The 14,987-nt window shown below is 47.5% G+C and overlaps 1 protein-coding gene across 7 annotated transcripts in view; it reads left to right on the top strand.

The window, feature by feature from the left end:
- SIAE (sialic acid acetylesterase) overlaps positions 1–13,533 on the top strand; it is a 37,767-nt gene extending 24,234 nt beyond the window's left edge. For 6 of the 7 annotated variants that reach the window (XM_024987038.2, XM_024987037.2, XM_024987036.2 and 3 more), the window contains 6 exons: positions 2,940–3,117; positions 4,735–4,844; positions 5,587–5,720; positions 9,615–9,772; positions 10,742–10,934; positions 12,867–13,533. In XM_024987038.2, coding sequence (XP_024842806.1) covers positions 2,940–3,117; positions 4,735–4,844; positions 5,587–5,720; positions 9,615–9,772; positions 10,742–10,934; positions 12,867–13,118 — 1,025 coding nt within the window. In that variant the 3' untranslated portion in view covers positions 13,119–13,533. 7 annotated transcript variants of the gene reach the window in all.
- Positions 13,534–14,987: the final 1,454 nt, after the last annotated feature.

Below are 14,987 nucleotides of genomic sequence, written 5' to 3'. Positions count from 1 at the left end.
CTCTGGACAGCCCGTGGCATCGGCTCTGCTGACGGCTGCTCCTGGCAGCTGCGCCTCCCTCTGAGCCTGCGAGGTGCTTCCTCTCCCTCGTGCTCCCTCTCTGTCTGCGCCCTGCCTGTTTCTTGGCTTTCTCCAATCCCTTCCTCCCGAAGGGAGGTCCCTTGTGCTCTTTACAGTCCCTTTTTTCACCTGTACATACTTTACCTTGGTAACCTCAGTTACTCCTACATTTTCAAGTATTAATTCATTCAGCAAATATCTGGGTGCCTTTTGTGTGCTTGGCGCTATTCTAAGTCCTGGGGGGTGATAGCAGAGAATAAAGCAGGCAGGCACGCCTGGTCTCCTGGATGGAGCTTATAGTCTAGTGGGAGAGTACAGAAGATAAATAAGAAAATTAGTAAGTTATATTTGAAGTATTGTACTATTGAGTGTCACGCTGTCTGAACTTTCCCTTTAAGAACTCAGGAACTGAATAGATTTGGGTAAAAAGTTTTTAATGAATCCTTTGGTCTATGAACTCTTCCTGCATGTCCTCCAAAACTCAGTAATCAGTTAGATTGGATAAGGTATTATACCTTGCTGTCGGTTCCCTTTCAGTCTCTGAACTCAGAGACTCAAATGTTTGAACATCAAGGGATAGGTTAAATGGTGGTACATGCTGAGAAATAAGTTACGTAAAATACTTATCCAGGGCAGGGGGCAGTACTGCTGGGGCTGGGGTGGGCTGGTGGTTTCCAATTCAGAGTGGACATGGAGGTCCCGCCTGAGAAAGGCAGCATTTCCGTAATAACTTGACAGAGGTGAGGCCACGCAGGTGTCTGGGGAAGAGCCTGGTAGGTCAAGACCCTCTCATATTTCAAGTCTCTCCTGCCTCTTCTACTGTCCTCGTATCTCTGACTGCAGTTGGGAAAGGTCTCTCTCTTTTTTTTTTTTTTTGGCTGTGCTGGGTATTCATTGCAGCACACAGGCTTCTCTACTTGTGGCTCATGGGCTTAGCTGCTCTGTGGCACGTGGGATCTCAGTTCCCAGCCCAGGGATCTAACCCACGTCCCCTGCATTGCAAGGTAGATTCTCAACCACTGGACTACCAGGGAAGTCCCCAGGGTCTCTGATTTTAAAGACTCTTGTGTTGAGCTTGGACGTTTCTGGATAGTTGAGGACAGTCGCCCCCTCTTCAGGTCCTTACTGTTGAAACATCTATGATGTCCGTTTAGCCACATACGGTTCACTCACAGGGTCCAGGCCTTAGACTGGAGACACCTTTGCTGCCCAACACACATTCTCATTCCCACGCCTTTCCAAGTGGCTTTCCATTTTCTTTACTCCAGCCTCCCCTCCAGTTGTCTCTTACACTATTCTCCTTTGCCATTGCCTTCTCCAAGGCATGAAAGTGAAAAGTGAAAGTGAAGTCACTAAGTCGTGTCCGACTCTTAGCGACCCCATGGACTGCAGCTCCCCAGGCTCCTCCATCCATGGGATTTTCCAGGCAAGAGTACTGGAGTGGGGTGCCATTGCCTTCTCCGTTGTAATTGATACTCTCCTCAAATACTTGAGAAACTTTCCAGTTCTGCATGTGTCTGTACATATTGTTTCTTTTGCCCAGAATGCTAGCTCTGCTTACTGCATTCCTATCTCCGAAGGTCTCTCCACCTCCCTCCCTTTTCTCTTAATTACCTTCTCCCTCTACCTCCCCATCAGTGAGTCCACCCTTATTCCAGCCACCACTGCCACCCAACACCAGCCAGCAAACATTCACTGACTCTGCACTGGGTCCCAGATGCCGAGAACACAGAAATCCTAATGGTTTAGCGAGGTGAGGGAAACCCCAAGCACAGAGCAGGACCGGAGCACAGGGAAGGAGCCGCCTTTCCTGGGCATGTTACCATCTGTCTTTTGTTTGCTATTCTTTATTTTTGTGTGTGTGTGTGTGTGTTTAAAGTTCTTGTTTGCTATTCTTTATTTTGCTGTTAGAACCCCTTAACACACCTTTGTACTTCTTAAAGCACTAAACCATATTTTGCAATATATTTGACTTTGCTGAATGTGTCTCGTTCTGTAGGATAGAAGACCTCTGAGGAAAGGATCCCTGTCTTTCCTTTTCCTTTTCATTTCTGTATCACAATCATCTAGAAGTCCCTGGTGCCTGGTAGGGGCTCAATCCATTTTAATTGATTGAAACTGATTTTCAACACCTGCCATCGCACTTTCCACGTTTCGAGAGCCGGAAATGTGTTGTTTGGCTCTTTCGCGCGCCAAGGCAGTGACTTACGCCTCGTGGTTCTTTCACGGCTGCTGGGTTGGGTTGGTCCCACCGGTTGCACGTGTGCCTGTTCCCCTGTTCGTTCTTCCGATGTGGAATCACCCTTCCTGGTCTGTGTTGGTTCCTGGGCTACATGGACGAATGAGCTCGATGGTGCCAAACTCTGAAATGCTGGTTTTGGTTTCTGTTGCTTTCCCTTTCGGCCAAAGTCCCCATCACTTGTTTATTTTTGTCTTCATTAATGTGGCTATAAGCTTGGATATAAAACCACCCAGAAAAAATATACCTGTCTTCTCGACATTCTCTGTGCTTGCTTATCCCCTTCCACAGAGCTAAGTGGGGATGGGATGGATGTTGGGTAAGAGTGTAGGTGGGGGGGAGGGTTGGGGGTTGGCAGCCTTTCTGCCCCTCACCTGTTGCAGAGAGGTATCAATATTCCTAGGTTCTCAGGGCCCTGCACATGGTGGGGAAGCCTCCTTGCCTGGCTGAATATACATGTATATTCGGCTTTCTGCTAGCCAGCCAGCTGCCTCTCCATCTTCTCCTGCACTTGGAAAGTCTTAGAAAGGAATGCAAGGCCTGACCCAACACCCGAGCTTCTCACCTAGGCCTGCCCAGGAGCTCCAGGCCGTGTCCACCTACTTTTCCCCTGACTGTCTCTATCTGTTTCTCTGAACAGAGAACTTAGGCCACGGCAACTTCACGTATATGTCAGCAGTGTGCTGGCTTTTCGGGCGTTTCCTGTATGACACCCTGCGGTATCCTGTGGGGCTGCTGTCCTCCTCGTGGAGTGGGACGCCCATTGAAGCCTGGTCGTCTAGAAGGTCCCTTGAAGCCTGTGGGGTCCCGAGGTCAGGGTAAGAAAGCGTCCTCTGGTCCAGGAGAAAGCCTGCCAGGAAATTCCGTGAGAGAGCAGGATCATAGTCTCCTTGGGGAAGTCAAGTATGAGCTGAATGTACAAATATGTGTTAAATGTCTGTGACTTATTCAGGTGTTATTTTCACTGTCATCATGACCACAATCGTTTCACAATATGTCAAGAAGTAATTATGACCCTTTTCCTTAATAATAGGGATAGCTAATATATTTTTCTAAATTTATTTTTTAATCAGATATTTTTAACTTTTTGTATTGGGATATAGCCAGTTAACAGATAATGTTGTGATGGTTTCAGGTAGATAGAAAAGGGACTCAGTATACGTGTACCCATTCTCCCCCAAACTCCCCTCCTGTCCAGGCTGCTTCGTAATATTGAGCCGAGTTCTGTGTGCTCTACTTTGTTGGTTATCCATTTTAAATACAGCAGTGTGTATCTGTCCATCCCAAACTCCCTAACTATCAGTAGGGATAACTTAATACTCAATAGAAGCTTTCTAAATGCCAGATACTGTCACGAGCACTTTATATAATATTAACTCATTTAATGCAACATTCTCTTGAAATATGGGTACTATTAACACATGAGGAGAAAGGGGCTGATTGGGAGAGAGGTTTGGTGACTTGCTTGGGAGCACGACTAGTAAGTGGTGAAGTCTGATGTCAGTGTCTGTGCTCTTAACCGCTGTGAGAATAAACCCAATCTAACAGTTTGGAAGAACACGGTATCCATGTCATCAGAAAGCGGTATTGGAAGACTGATGGTGAAAGCACATTCAGGAAAAGCTGGATCAGGAATAACAGTGAGTTGGGAAGAAGCAGAGAAGAGGCTAGTCGATAACTTCTTGACACTAATGTTGCGATAGAGATGGATACTGTGTGAGCTGCCTTCACAGAACTTGTCTCATCAGTTCTGGCAAGAGCATGGATTTGAGCTCTTGGTGTGTCTTGGGTAAAGGCCTGTCTGCTGGGGAGTGAAGTCATCCTGCTTTGGAACAGAAAGACTTACTCTCAGTAGAGGTGGAAGAATCTAAAGCCAGGCTTCCCACACCTCAGGGGGCATGGCAGGGACAATACCAAAGGGCCATGGGGTTCTCGCACACAGCTGCTCCAAGAGAAATCCACACAGGTATTCCACAGAGACAACTTAGGGCCACATTCCAAGTCATCAGAAAACGTGCCTTCTGACCTGGCCATCTCATTTCTTGGAATTAAGACTTATGTAATGATTCAGCTCTCAGGAAGATAATCATGGCATTGCTTATAAAAGCAAAGAACTTAGCCTCAGTGTCCATTCAGTGAGTGCTGGTTAAGTAAACTTTTTGCCTGTGTGATAGACTCATTAACACCTGCCCGCTCCTCCCCCCGCCCCCGCCCCTGGTCTCAGTCACTAGATGAAACCAGCGACGGTGCCACTGAACTCACAGAGAGCTGACTGACACACGTTTTCATGGAAACAGAGTGGTTGAATTGGACTCTGAGCTGCTTTCGTCAGGGGGTTTGCCCCCAGGTGAAGCTGGATAGGTGCCTGGCTCAGGGCTTATCATGGGATCGGTCCCTGGCTCTCTCCTGACGCTCATGTGTCTTCCTCACTTTAGGTCCATGCCATCCGACCTTAAAATCGGTCCGAGCGCGCACTCTGTTCTCTGGAACGCCATGATCCATCCACTCCGTAACATGACACTGAAGGGGGTGATATGGTACCAGGGTGAGTGTCAGTTTCTGGTTTTCCATTGTGTCAGTTAGCTGTTGCCACATAACAAGCCTCCCTGGGGCTCAGTGACTTCAAGCCATTGTACTTTTATTTGGCTCACTATTCTTTGAGTTAGCCCGGTAGTGTTTCTGTCGGGGCTGCTTTGGCTCATTTCTGCTGGGCTCTCGTATGCATCTTTGGCAGCCTGTCAGGTTGTCTGGTGGCTGGATGACCTAGGATGGCCTCTACCTCATGTCTGTTGACTGGGGCTCCTGGTTCTCACATGGCCTCTCGTCCTTCAACAAGCCGTGATAGTGATGGTTTATTGCTCGGTTGTGTCCGGCTCCTTGTGACTCCATGGACTGTTGCTCACCAGCCTCTGTCCATGGGATTCTCCAGGCAAGAATACTGGAGTGGGTTGCCGTTTCCTCCTCCAGGGCATCTTCCCGACCCAGGGATTGAACCCTGGTCTCCTGCATTGCAGGTGGATTCTTTACTGACTGAGCCACCACGGAAGATCTTCAGCAAGCTAGTTCAGCCTTATTTATCATTTACATGGCAGTGTCAGGCTTCCAAGTGTGTCAGGAGAGAACAAACTCCAGAGCCGATCTGCTCTTGCAGTCGTGTTTGCTGATGGCCCATCAGCCACAGCAAACCTGAGGCCAGTCCAGCGAGACCTCAGGATGGAGGCTAGGGAGCAATGTGGGGTCATCTTGCGTCTACCCCAACTCCCTCTCACAGTTTGGACTGTTTTCAGGGGAGTCCAATGTAAACTTTAACAGGGACCTGTACAATTGTACATTCCCTCTGCTCATTGACGACTGGCGCCAGACCTTCCACGATGGCTCCCAGGGGCAGACAGAGCGCCTCTTCCCATTCGGATTTGTCCAGGTAGGTGCCGAAAGGAAGAGGGTTTGTGGGCTTTGGTGGGGGAGATGCTGCTGAGACCTCTTCCCTGGAATCCATGTTCTGTTTTTTTTGCCCTCATAGCCTGCCTGCTGTTCATCTCAGCTCACTGACAGGACAATTAAATCTTAAAAAAATTAATAAGTAACCAGTATTTGGGCTTCCCAGGTGGCTCAGTGGTAAAGAATCCGCCTGCAATGCGGGAGATGTTGGTTCAATCCCTGGGTCGGGAAGACCCCCTGGAGAAGGAAATGGCAACCCACTCTAGTATTCTTGCCTGGGAAATCCCATGGACAGAGGAACCTGGTGGGCAACAGTCCATGGGGTCGCAAGAGTCAGACACCACTGAAGCAAGTTAGCACGCACACAGCCAAGTTCTTAAGTGCTTCACCTCGCCTGTTCACACGACCCCTCCAGGACCAAGATGTCCCAGCAGGGCAGTAGTTCTGACTTTTCTGGAATATAGGAATTAAACAAGTAAGGTGTGACATAAACAAGATCCGCCTCACAACATAGACACGAAACGGGCGTTAGTATTTGGCTGGACACCCCTGTCTGTAGGCGTCCGCCTCTGGTAGCCCACAGATACTTCCCTCTCACCAACCCCCGCTTGCCTCCCCCACCCCGTTCCTCTTCTCTGTCCTAGTTCATAGGGCTTTTTTTGGATAAAAGATTTTTATAGACCTGCTTTCCACTTACAATTACTTTACAATCATTTCCTTTCTCCTTTCTTAACATTTGTTTTGACTTTGAACGAGAATATTCTGCTCATTATTTTCAAAATAGCAACGCCTGTCACCACTTCTGTGTTACTCTTGGTAGAAACTGCATTTGGTCCTTGAAGGTGCTTCTTTTGCCTCTCAGCCTGTGTACATGGTGATTGGAATGTGACGTCAATCAACTTAGGCCAAAAATACGTTTAAGTGTTTATTATATGCCACAAACTGTGTGGGCTACTAGAAATATACAGCAGGAAGCAGAGAGACCTGCTCCTTGTCCTCTACCCCTGGTTTAGTAGAAGTGCCTTAGCCTCGGGCGCCAGCTTTATCATCATCAACAACAGTATGTTGGTTGCTTGTGAAAAACTGGGACTATAAATGTTTAACTTCAAAGGGAACTGTCAAATACAACAGTTTAATGGTTCCGAGCGTAGTCTGGGGATTTGACTCTCAGCTCTGGCACTTCCTTAGCTGTGTGATTTCGAATAAGACATCGAACCTCTTTGTTATTTTAAGTATTAAATGAGCTAGTCCATGTAAAGCTTGGCACAAGTGAGAAGATGCCTGTGTTTATTATAAATGAGAGAAGTCGGAAAATCTGGAGGGGCAGTTGGTCTGTTAGGGAAGATGAATTGGCTGAAAGGGCTGCATGTGAAACCATGGTGGCAGTAACTGGAGCACGCAGTTAGATGGGGACGCGAGCTCTGTGGAGAGGGCAGGGCTACATCCACATGTCTGCGAGTTTAATACTGATGTGTGATCTGAGGCATGGGGAGAGAGAGGAGCTGGAGTTCAGGACTGGAGACCTTATTATTGTTGTTCAGTTGCTAAGTTGTGTCTGACTCTTTGTGACCACATGGACTGCAGCATGCCAGGCCCCTCTGTCCTCCACTATCTCCTGGAGTTTGCTCAAATTCAGGTCCATTGAGTTGGTTATGCCATCCAACCATCTCGTCCTTGGAGAAGGCAATGGCAACCCACTCCAGTGTTCTTGCCTGGAGAATCCCAGGGACGGGGGAGCCTGCTGTCTATGGGGTCGCACAGAGTCGGACACGACTGAAGCAACTTAGCAGCAGCAGCAGCATCTCATTCTCTGTCGCTCTCTTCTCCTCCTGCTCTCAATCTTTCCCAGCATCAGGATCTTTTCTAATGAGTCAGTTCTTCGCATCATGTGGCCAGAGTATTGGAGCTTCAGCTTTAGCATCAGTCCTTCCAGTAAATATTCAGGGTTGATTTCTACAGGGTTGCCTGGTTTGATCTTCTTGCAGTCTAAGGGGCTCTCAAGAGTCTCCTCCAGCACCACAGTTCAAAAGCATCAGTTCTTCGGCACCCAGCCTTCTTTATAGTCCATCTCTCACGTCTGGACATGACTACCAGTCTCGAGGGAGTATATGCTTTTTCAGAAGGATTTTGGAGAAACAGTGAACCAGACTACAAAACACAGATGCTATTGTAGAATCCTGCAAATGTAGCCACTTTTATATTCTGTGGCTGTGACATGCCTTCTTTAGCAGCAGTGTTTCTCCTAATCCCTGCAAGTGGCCTGCTTTATATCTCAGGGGAAAAATACAGGAATTTCCTGTGGGTGTAGAGTCTGCTGCTGCCCCCATGCGGTCAATCTGTAGTAGTACAGCTGATGAAGTAGTGGGGAATGACTGCAGGGATTCTCAGCCAACTGCCATTTTGAAACAACTTCCTTGGCTTGAGTGGCTCTTGGTAGCATTTTCCCCTCAGCACTTCAGGCTGGAACTCCCCCTAGACTCTTCCAGGGGGTTCCTGCAGGGATCTGCATCATGGCGCCCGTTGGCGCACATGGCCCCATTTTCAGCCTTCTCTCTTGGGTGTTGTGTGGGAAGCAGCAGGGTTACTCAGTGGGTCTTTTTATTGCCATTTTCTAGTTTTCATGACATTTCATTGCGAAGCTCCACCACCTTTTATCACTTCATGTGTTAAGGCCGATTTGCATAGGAGAGTTTAAAAAGAACCAGTGGTGGGGAAAAATGTACTCTTTCTTTCAGTGGGAGAAACCTCACGACCAGGTGGCAGCAGGGCATGGCTGCTGGAACGTGTGAAGGACTGGGGTCTTTGATGAAGTCTGCTATGTGCTCAGGGGTAGATGCTGAAGCTGAAGCTCCAATACTTTGGCCACCTGATGTGAAGAGCCGGCTCTTTGGAAAAGACCCTGATGCTGGAAAAGATTGAAGGCAAAAGGAGAAGGGGGCGATAGAGGATGAGATGGTTAGAAAGCATCACTGACTCAATGGACATGAATTTGACCAAACTCTGGGAGATAGTGGAGGACAGAGGAGCCTGGTATGCTGCAGTCCATGGGGTTGCAAAGAGTCAGACACGACTTAGCAACAAGGGGAGGGTCCTCTCCACTTCCCTACAGAGCTTTGGCCTGTGTTGTACACAGATGTACAATAGGTCAGTGACCTACTGCCTTGTAACAGACGACCTCAGAACTTTGGGGCTGACAACAGCAGCCACTGTGTTTGCTCCTCATTCCATGGGTTGGCCAGGCAGGGAGAGGTGGTCCCCCGGAGCGGCTCATTTCTGCCCTGGGACATTAGCCAGGCTTGCTCGTGTGCCTGCAGCCGGAACTGAAGGACCCAGAATTCACGTGACTGGACCCTCAGCTGGGAAGGCTGGGACATGAACGCCTCTCTCCTCGTGGCCTTCTGGTTCCCAAGGCCGCTGTCTCCACGTTTCTTCAGCAGGGCAGCCGCACTTTTGTTCCGTGGCCATCTCAGGGCTCTGAGGAGACGAAACCAGGAGGCAAGCACTCCTGAGGCAGAGACTCAGTAGCTGCTCACCATCACCTCGGCTGCATGCTGTTTGTCAGAGCAAATCACAGGCTTAGCCCAAGTTCATTGCAAGGAGAAATAGACTCCAGGTCTTGCTGCAAGGAGGGTGCTGGAGGGTGGAGTTCTACCACAGCTCGTGGGATGAGTGGTTCAACCAGGAGGGTGAGAGACTCGGTAAGAACGTGTTGGGATCAGCCCGTGGGCGAGTGAGTGAAGCAGAAGCAGGGTCTGCTTGTGAAAGACTCCAGTGTCGGTTTCTTTAAAAAATTTTTTTTTCTTAATGTTTTTCTAGCTGTTTTGAAGTGTAGGTTTCTGACGCAGTGAAGTTCTGATGCACAGTGTCTACTTTCTAGTTATCTTCCTATTTGTCTGGTGAAGCCCTGCATGATGGACTTCCCCAGATCCGTTGGCATCAGACAGCCGACTTTGGCTACGTCCCCAACCAAAGGATGCCCAACACCTTCATGGCTGCTGCTGTGGATCTCTGTGATAGGAACTCACCTTTTGGCAGGTGGGTGCTTCTCGGGCTTTGCTTGAACAGTAATATGTGTTTTCTGTGGCCTTCTCTTGATGTTCACTTGTGAGTGGGCCTAAGGAATGGACCCTAGAAGCATGATTTATCCATCATTCACACCCTGGATGTGCTACAGTAACTAACACCCCTCCCCACCCCAGGGCCGTGATGCTACCGAACCTTATTTCGTGTTGACACTCTCATGTCCAAAGAAGGGACGGGCTTTGCTGTCGTTGTCATTCACAGATCCAGAGTGACAGAGGCTCCGGGGGGATCTGTGCTTCCACAGCTGCCTGACAGTCTCATATTCGCAGCTGGAGGCTTCCACCTGAAGCAACACAAGTCTCTTCTGCTCACATTGCACTGGCCACGGCAAGTCCCATGGCCATGTCTATTTTTAGTGAGAGCAGGAAGTGGAATTCTACCCCATACTCAGAGGAGGACGTTGGTGAACAGCCCTGATGACTACCGCCTACTAGGATACGAGGGAATGGCAGTGTGACCTGGGGCCCAGTGCAGAGTGTCCCAATTACAGCAGGAGCCTGAATGAATATTTGTTTATTGAATGAAGGAATGTTTGTTGAGTGAACACATAAAACCTGGAGGGGGCCGAGTAGTGACAACCTGATTCAGATGAAACACTTTGAGAACGTTGAGTGCTTGCAACAGTCTTACGACAGCTCTTTCTTCTAGGTTAGTTCCAAAGTCTGCCCTCCCTCCCTCCTCCTCTTCCCTTACTACTTCCTTCCAAGCCATCAATTATTTCAGGGTTGTTGACGCATAGAAGACCCGTCTGTGGTTACAATTCACCATTTCTCTTAGGCTGACTAGTCCCGGGTCACTGGCTATTAGATTCAGTCTCACTTTCTTAAAGGGTTCTTTATATAAGATTTCTTTTTTTTTTTTTTAAATATGACTATTGTTGAGCCCAAACCCTAAGTTCTCTCCCTGTTCTTCGTCCTGTAGCATTCACCCTCGAGATAAGCAGACGGTGGCCTACAGGCTGCACCTGGGGGCCCGTGCCTTGGCTTACGGGGAGAAGTTGATCTTTCAAGGACCACTGCCTCAGAAGATAGAACTCCTGGCCGACACCGGGCTGCTCAACCTCACATATTCCCAGCCAATCAAGGTGCAGAGGCGTGACGACAAGATATTTGAGGTGAGAACTGCAGAAAACAATAGGGGTTCATCCTGCGTGGGGATCAGGATTTCCTCCACACCGAGGCTCATCTCTAATTATATACGAGGCAGGTCTTGGTTGGTCAGGGGCTAGGTTTATCTCAGAGTGACAAGTAAGCAGTTCTTGATTTATTCGCTTAGAGGCAATTTTGATGAGACAAAAGCTAATTTAAAAATTAAATCAATATTAAATAAAAAAATATATAAATGTTATAAATCTATTTTTATTTTATAAAAATATATAATTTTGTTTACAATTTATAAAATCAAATTAGTTAAACAATTAAAAATTATTAAAATTAATTAACAAATTAAGAGTCCATATTAAAAAGATATTCCATTTGTATTTTCCCTCCCAGAGCAGCCGTTTTTGCTCAGAACAGGTAGCATTATTTGTGGGTACCTATTTGAAAGGAAAGGATCCTGGCTGCAGAATATTTCCCTCATCCTTGGACATCCATTTTTGTCACACTATCCTAAATTCTGATTTTCTTTTGAGTTTAATCTCTTCTTTAAGAGATTTAAGTGTGGTGATTTGCAGCTTAGTTTGAATTACTGTAATGGGCTTCCCTGGTAGCTCAGCTGGTAAAGAATCCACCTGCAGTGTGGGAGACCTGGGATCCATCCCTGGCTTGGGAAGATCCCTTGGAAAAGGGAAACGCTACCCACTCCAGTATTCTGGCCTGGAGAATTCCATGGACTGTAGTCTGTGGGGTCGCAAAGAGTCAGACGTGGTGGGCGACTTTCACTTTCACAGTGATGGAACTCTGTACTTGCTGCTAATACCTGGTGAGGATCATTTCACTGCAGAACTGGAGCTGTTGATGAAACAGCTTATTTAGGAGTCTCCTAGGTTGAGGCTTCCCTGGTGGCTTGGTGGTAAAGAATCCACCTGCTGATGCAGGGTTGAATCCCTAGGTCGGGCATTCTGATCCCCAAGAGAAGGAAATGGCAACCCACTTCCAGTATTCTAGTCTGGGAAATCCCACGGACAGAGGAGCCTGGTGGGCTACAGTCCATTGGGTCAGAAAGAGTCGAACACAACTGAGCAACTCTACAACATCAACAAGGCCAAGGTGGTGGCTGGAGGCATCCCCAGGTGGAATATTTAAATGAGTGTCTTTGGGAGTCCTGAGGCCCTTAGGCGTTGGGGGGTGGTGAGTGAAAAGAGGGCATTGGAGGGACAGTGAAAGAATGTAGAAGATAAACTGTAGTTACACAAGAGATCATGGGACTGTTCCTCCTCTGGAATCCCCCTGCCTCAGGTGCTTACTTAGCACCGAACTCCACTTAGCTTCCCTGGATGCTGGGTTTTAGGTGAGTCCCAGCGCCCTGGAATCTTGGCACTCTGATTTCCCCTCTGTAGTCAGCTGCTGGCAATATGCCCACTGCCTGGCCCTGGAGTCGGAGTTGGGGCCAGGACAGATTTGAACCTTTGGGAACTGGCTATTTTAACACTCCCTTCACCAGAATCACTTTCTGACTTGAGAATAGCTTACCATCCACAGTTCCGTGTGCCCCTTCCTCTTCCCCCAGCTCCACTGGGAGCCAGAGAGCAGCCCAGATTCCAGTAAGCAATCTGCTCACCCAGATTCCTGCCTGATTGGTGGGAGGACCACAGGAAGATTGTTCAGGGGAGCCTTTCCTAAGTGCTTCATGTCTCCATGCTGTCTTATCTCTCTCAGTAATTTGCTGTTTTATTTCTTGATCTCAGCTATTTATCTTGTGAACTTTTATTATCGATCTGTGGCTGTGATAACCAGACCCAATTTGTCCTGGTTATTGTAGAAAACACGTCCCTTGGCCAAGAGCAGCCCCTTCTCGCCCTTCCGTCTGTCTGCAGAGCAGGCCCATCTCTTGGCACATCCTCCCAACTATCCTAACCATTCCTGTTCGTGACTCTCCTGTTTAGGTCTCATGTTGCAGTGACCACCAGTGCAAGTGGCTTCCAGCTCCCATGGACACCTTCTCCACCCAGACCCTGGCCCTGAACATCACGTCTTGCCATGACACCCCAGCTGCTCTTCGGTATGCCTGGACCCCATGGCCTTGTGAATATAAGCAGTGTCCCCTGTACCACCTGACCAGTACCCTGCCAGCTCCTCCCTTTATTGCTCCCATTACAAACCCAAGCTCTGGCTATCACAGCAGGACTGCTAAATGATTTTACAGCAGTGTAATCACGTCTCAGACACAAGTGTGGATCCTTTAGATTTGGGCATTTAGGAGTTTAAATGACTACTGATTTTTAATGGAAATTAATCAAACTGCCTCATTGAGAGCACCCGGCTAGCACATGGCTGTTTTCATATTCTGAGATGCCAGGGCTGGTAGGCGAATGGAACGCTTGCCTTCTGTCCTCAGCCAGGCCAGGTATCCACAGTAGACTAATTACCAACTACAAACAAGTTGAGCCTGTGTGATTCACTTCCTTCATTATTTGGAATGAACAGTCTTTAACACTTTTGTGTTACCTCTAGACTGTGGAAACTCAGGATTGGAAGAGATTTCAAGGCCGTGGAGGCTGACTAGCATTTACGTGTTTGTTTTTTAATAAAATCTGACAAGTGGTTATCAAATTTCTGTCGAGTTTCCATTCTAAGCGTCCCATTGGTTTTTCATGTGGAACTGACATGTTTCTTCTGGTACACAAGTCTTTCAGAGAAGTGAAGATGGCCCTGTTTTGTGCTAAGCCAAAAACAATTCTGTTCCTTCAGTCTAAATGATAAGGTGAATGTTTAAAACAAAGAAACCACAACCACACGCAGGGATTTTGGGAGGTGTGAAGGGATGGCTGTGAGGCGGCAAGAGAGGGCAAGGTGGAGCAGCCCGTGCGGGAACCACGTGACTGCAGAGGTCAGGGAGAGCAGATAGCGCTATTGGGCTCTTGACAGGTAAGAGGTTTAACAAAAATAACCCAGATGGGAGAATAAAGAGTCTGAAAGTAAAGCTACACGATAAGCATTTAGAAAAATAATCCAGATGGGACAAATGTGAAAGAGGGCTTTGGCGTATACTGTTGAGAATCCTAACGGTGTTTACTGGCTGATTAAAAACAGCTGAAGGCACTTGATAATTGTCATCTATTAAGAAGCTGGAAATAAAGTAACATCCTGAGTCATGGGTACACATTGATCTCTAGACAAAACTGGGTTTGGAACAGGCTTGCAAATTGTCCTTTGAAGCTGAGAAAGGAGCAAGATTTATCTGCGAGTAGTTCCCATTATCTTAATGTGAAAAACAAGCACAGAAGCACACGCATCACTCGCCACACCTGCCCCAAGGGGTCCTAGTGTAACTGAACAGCAGGGATGCTTTGTTAGTGCCAGGATTTTATTTAAAATTTTATTTATTTTTTAATTTTTTGGCTGTGCCACACAGCGAGCAGAATCTTAATTCCCCAATCAAGGATTGAACCCGTGTCCCCGGCAGTGCAGTCTTAACCCCTGGACTACCAGGGAAGTCCCAGTACCAAGATTTTAGTTAGCAAAAACCAAAACAGATATGCAGCATGCAAAGAACTTTGGCTCCTTTGAGGACTTCTAGCGTACAATTAACTCCTCATACCTGCACCTTGGTCTCTGATTCATTTGACCTCACAGAAACCACAAACCCTGCACCAGCTCCTGAGAAAAAAATCAATCTACTGTGTACCCCCAACATACAGGCGCTCAGTAGCTGTTCTAACCTGGAAGGAGCAAGAGACAGCCAAGAGCTCTAGGCCTGTGTTCCCTTCACTCCTGGTAACCTAGGGCACACCGTACAACTAGTTAGGTTTAGGTAGCGGGTATCTTCATGCAAAGTCATGTGAAAATTATTTTTAATGGTCGAATAATTTAAAACATTGTGTAGGAATTCAGGTTATTTCCCAAATGAAAATAATACTGTTTGAAAATGAAATTTATGATCACTGTAGACGACTTGGGTGCTAAAGAAGAGTGTATGATGTAAAATCACGCCCAAATTCATCATCTGGACACAGTGTTTTGGTGATCATCACTTGATTTGTTTGGGTCAGATTTTACACACCACT

The sequence above is a fragment of the Bos taurus genome, chromosome 29 (genome assembly GCF_002263795.3).
Source record: "Bos taurus isolate L1 Dominette 01449 registration number 42190680 breed Hereford chromosome 29, ARS-UCD2.0, whole genome shotgun sequence".
NCBI lineage: Eukaryota > Metazoa > Chordata > Mammalia > Artiodactyla > Bovidae > Bos > Bos taurus.
This window is presented reverse-complemented; position numbering and strand designations above follow the sequence as displayed.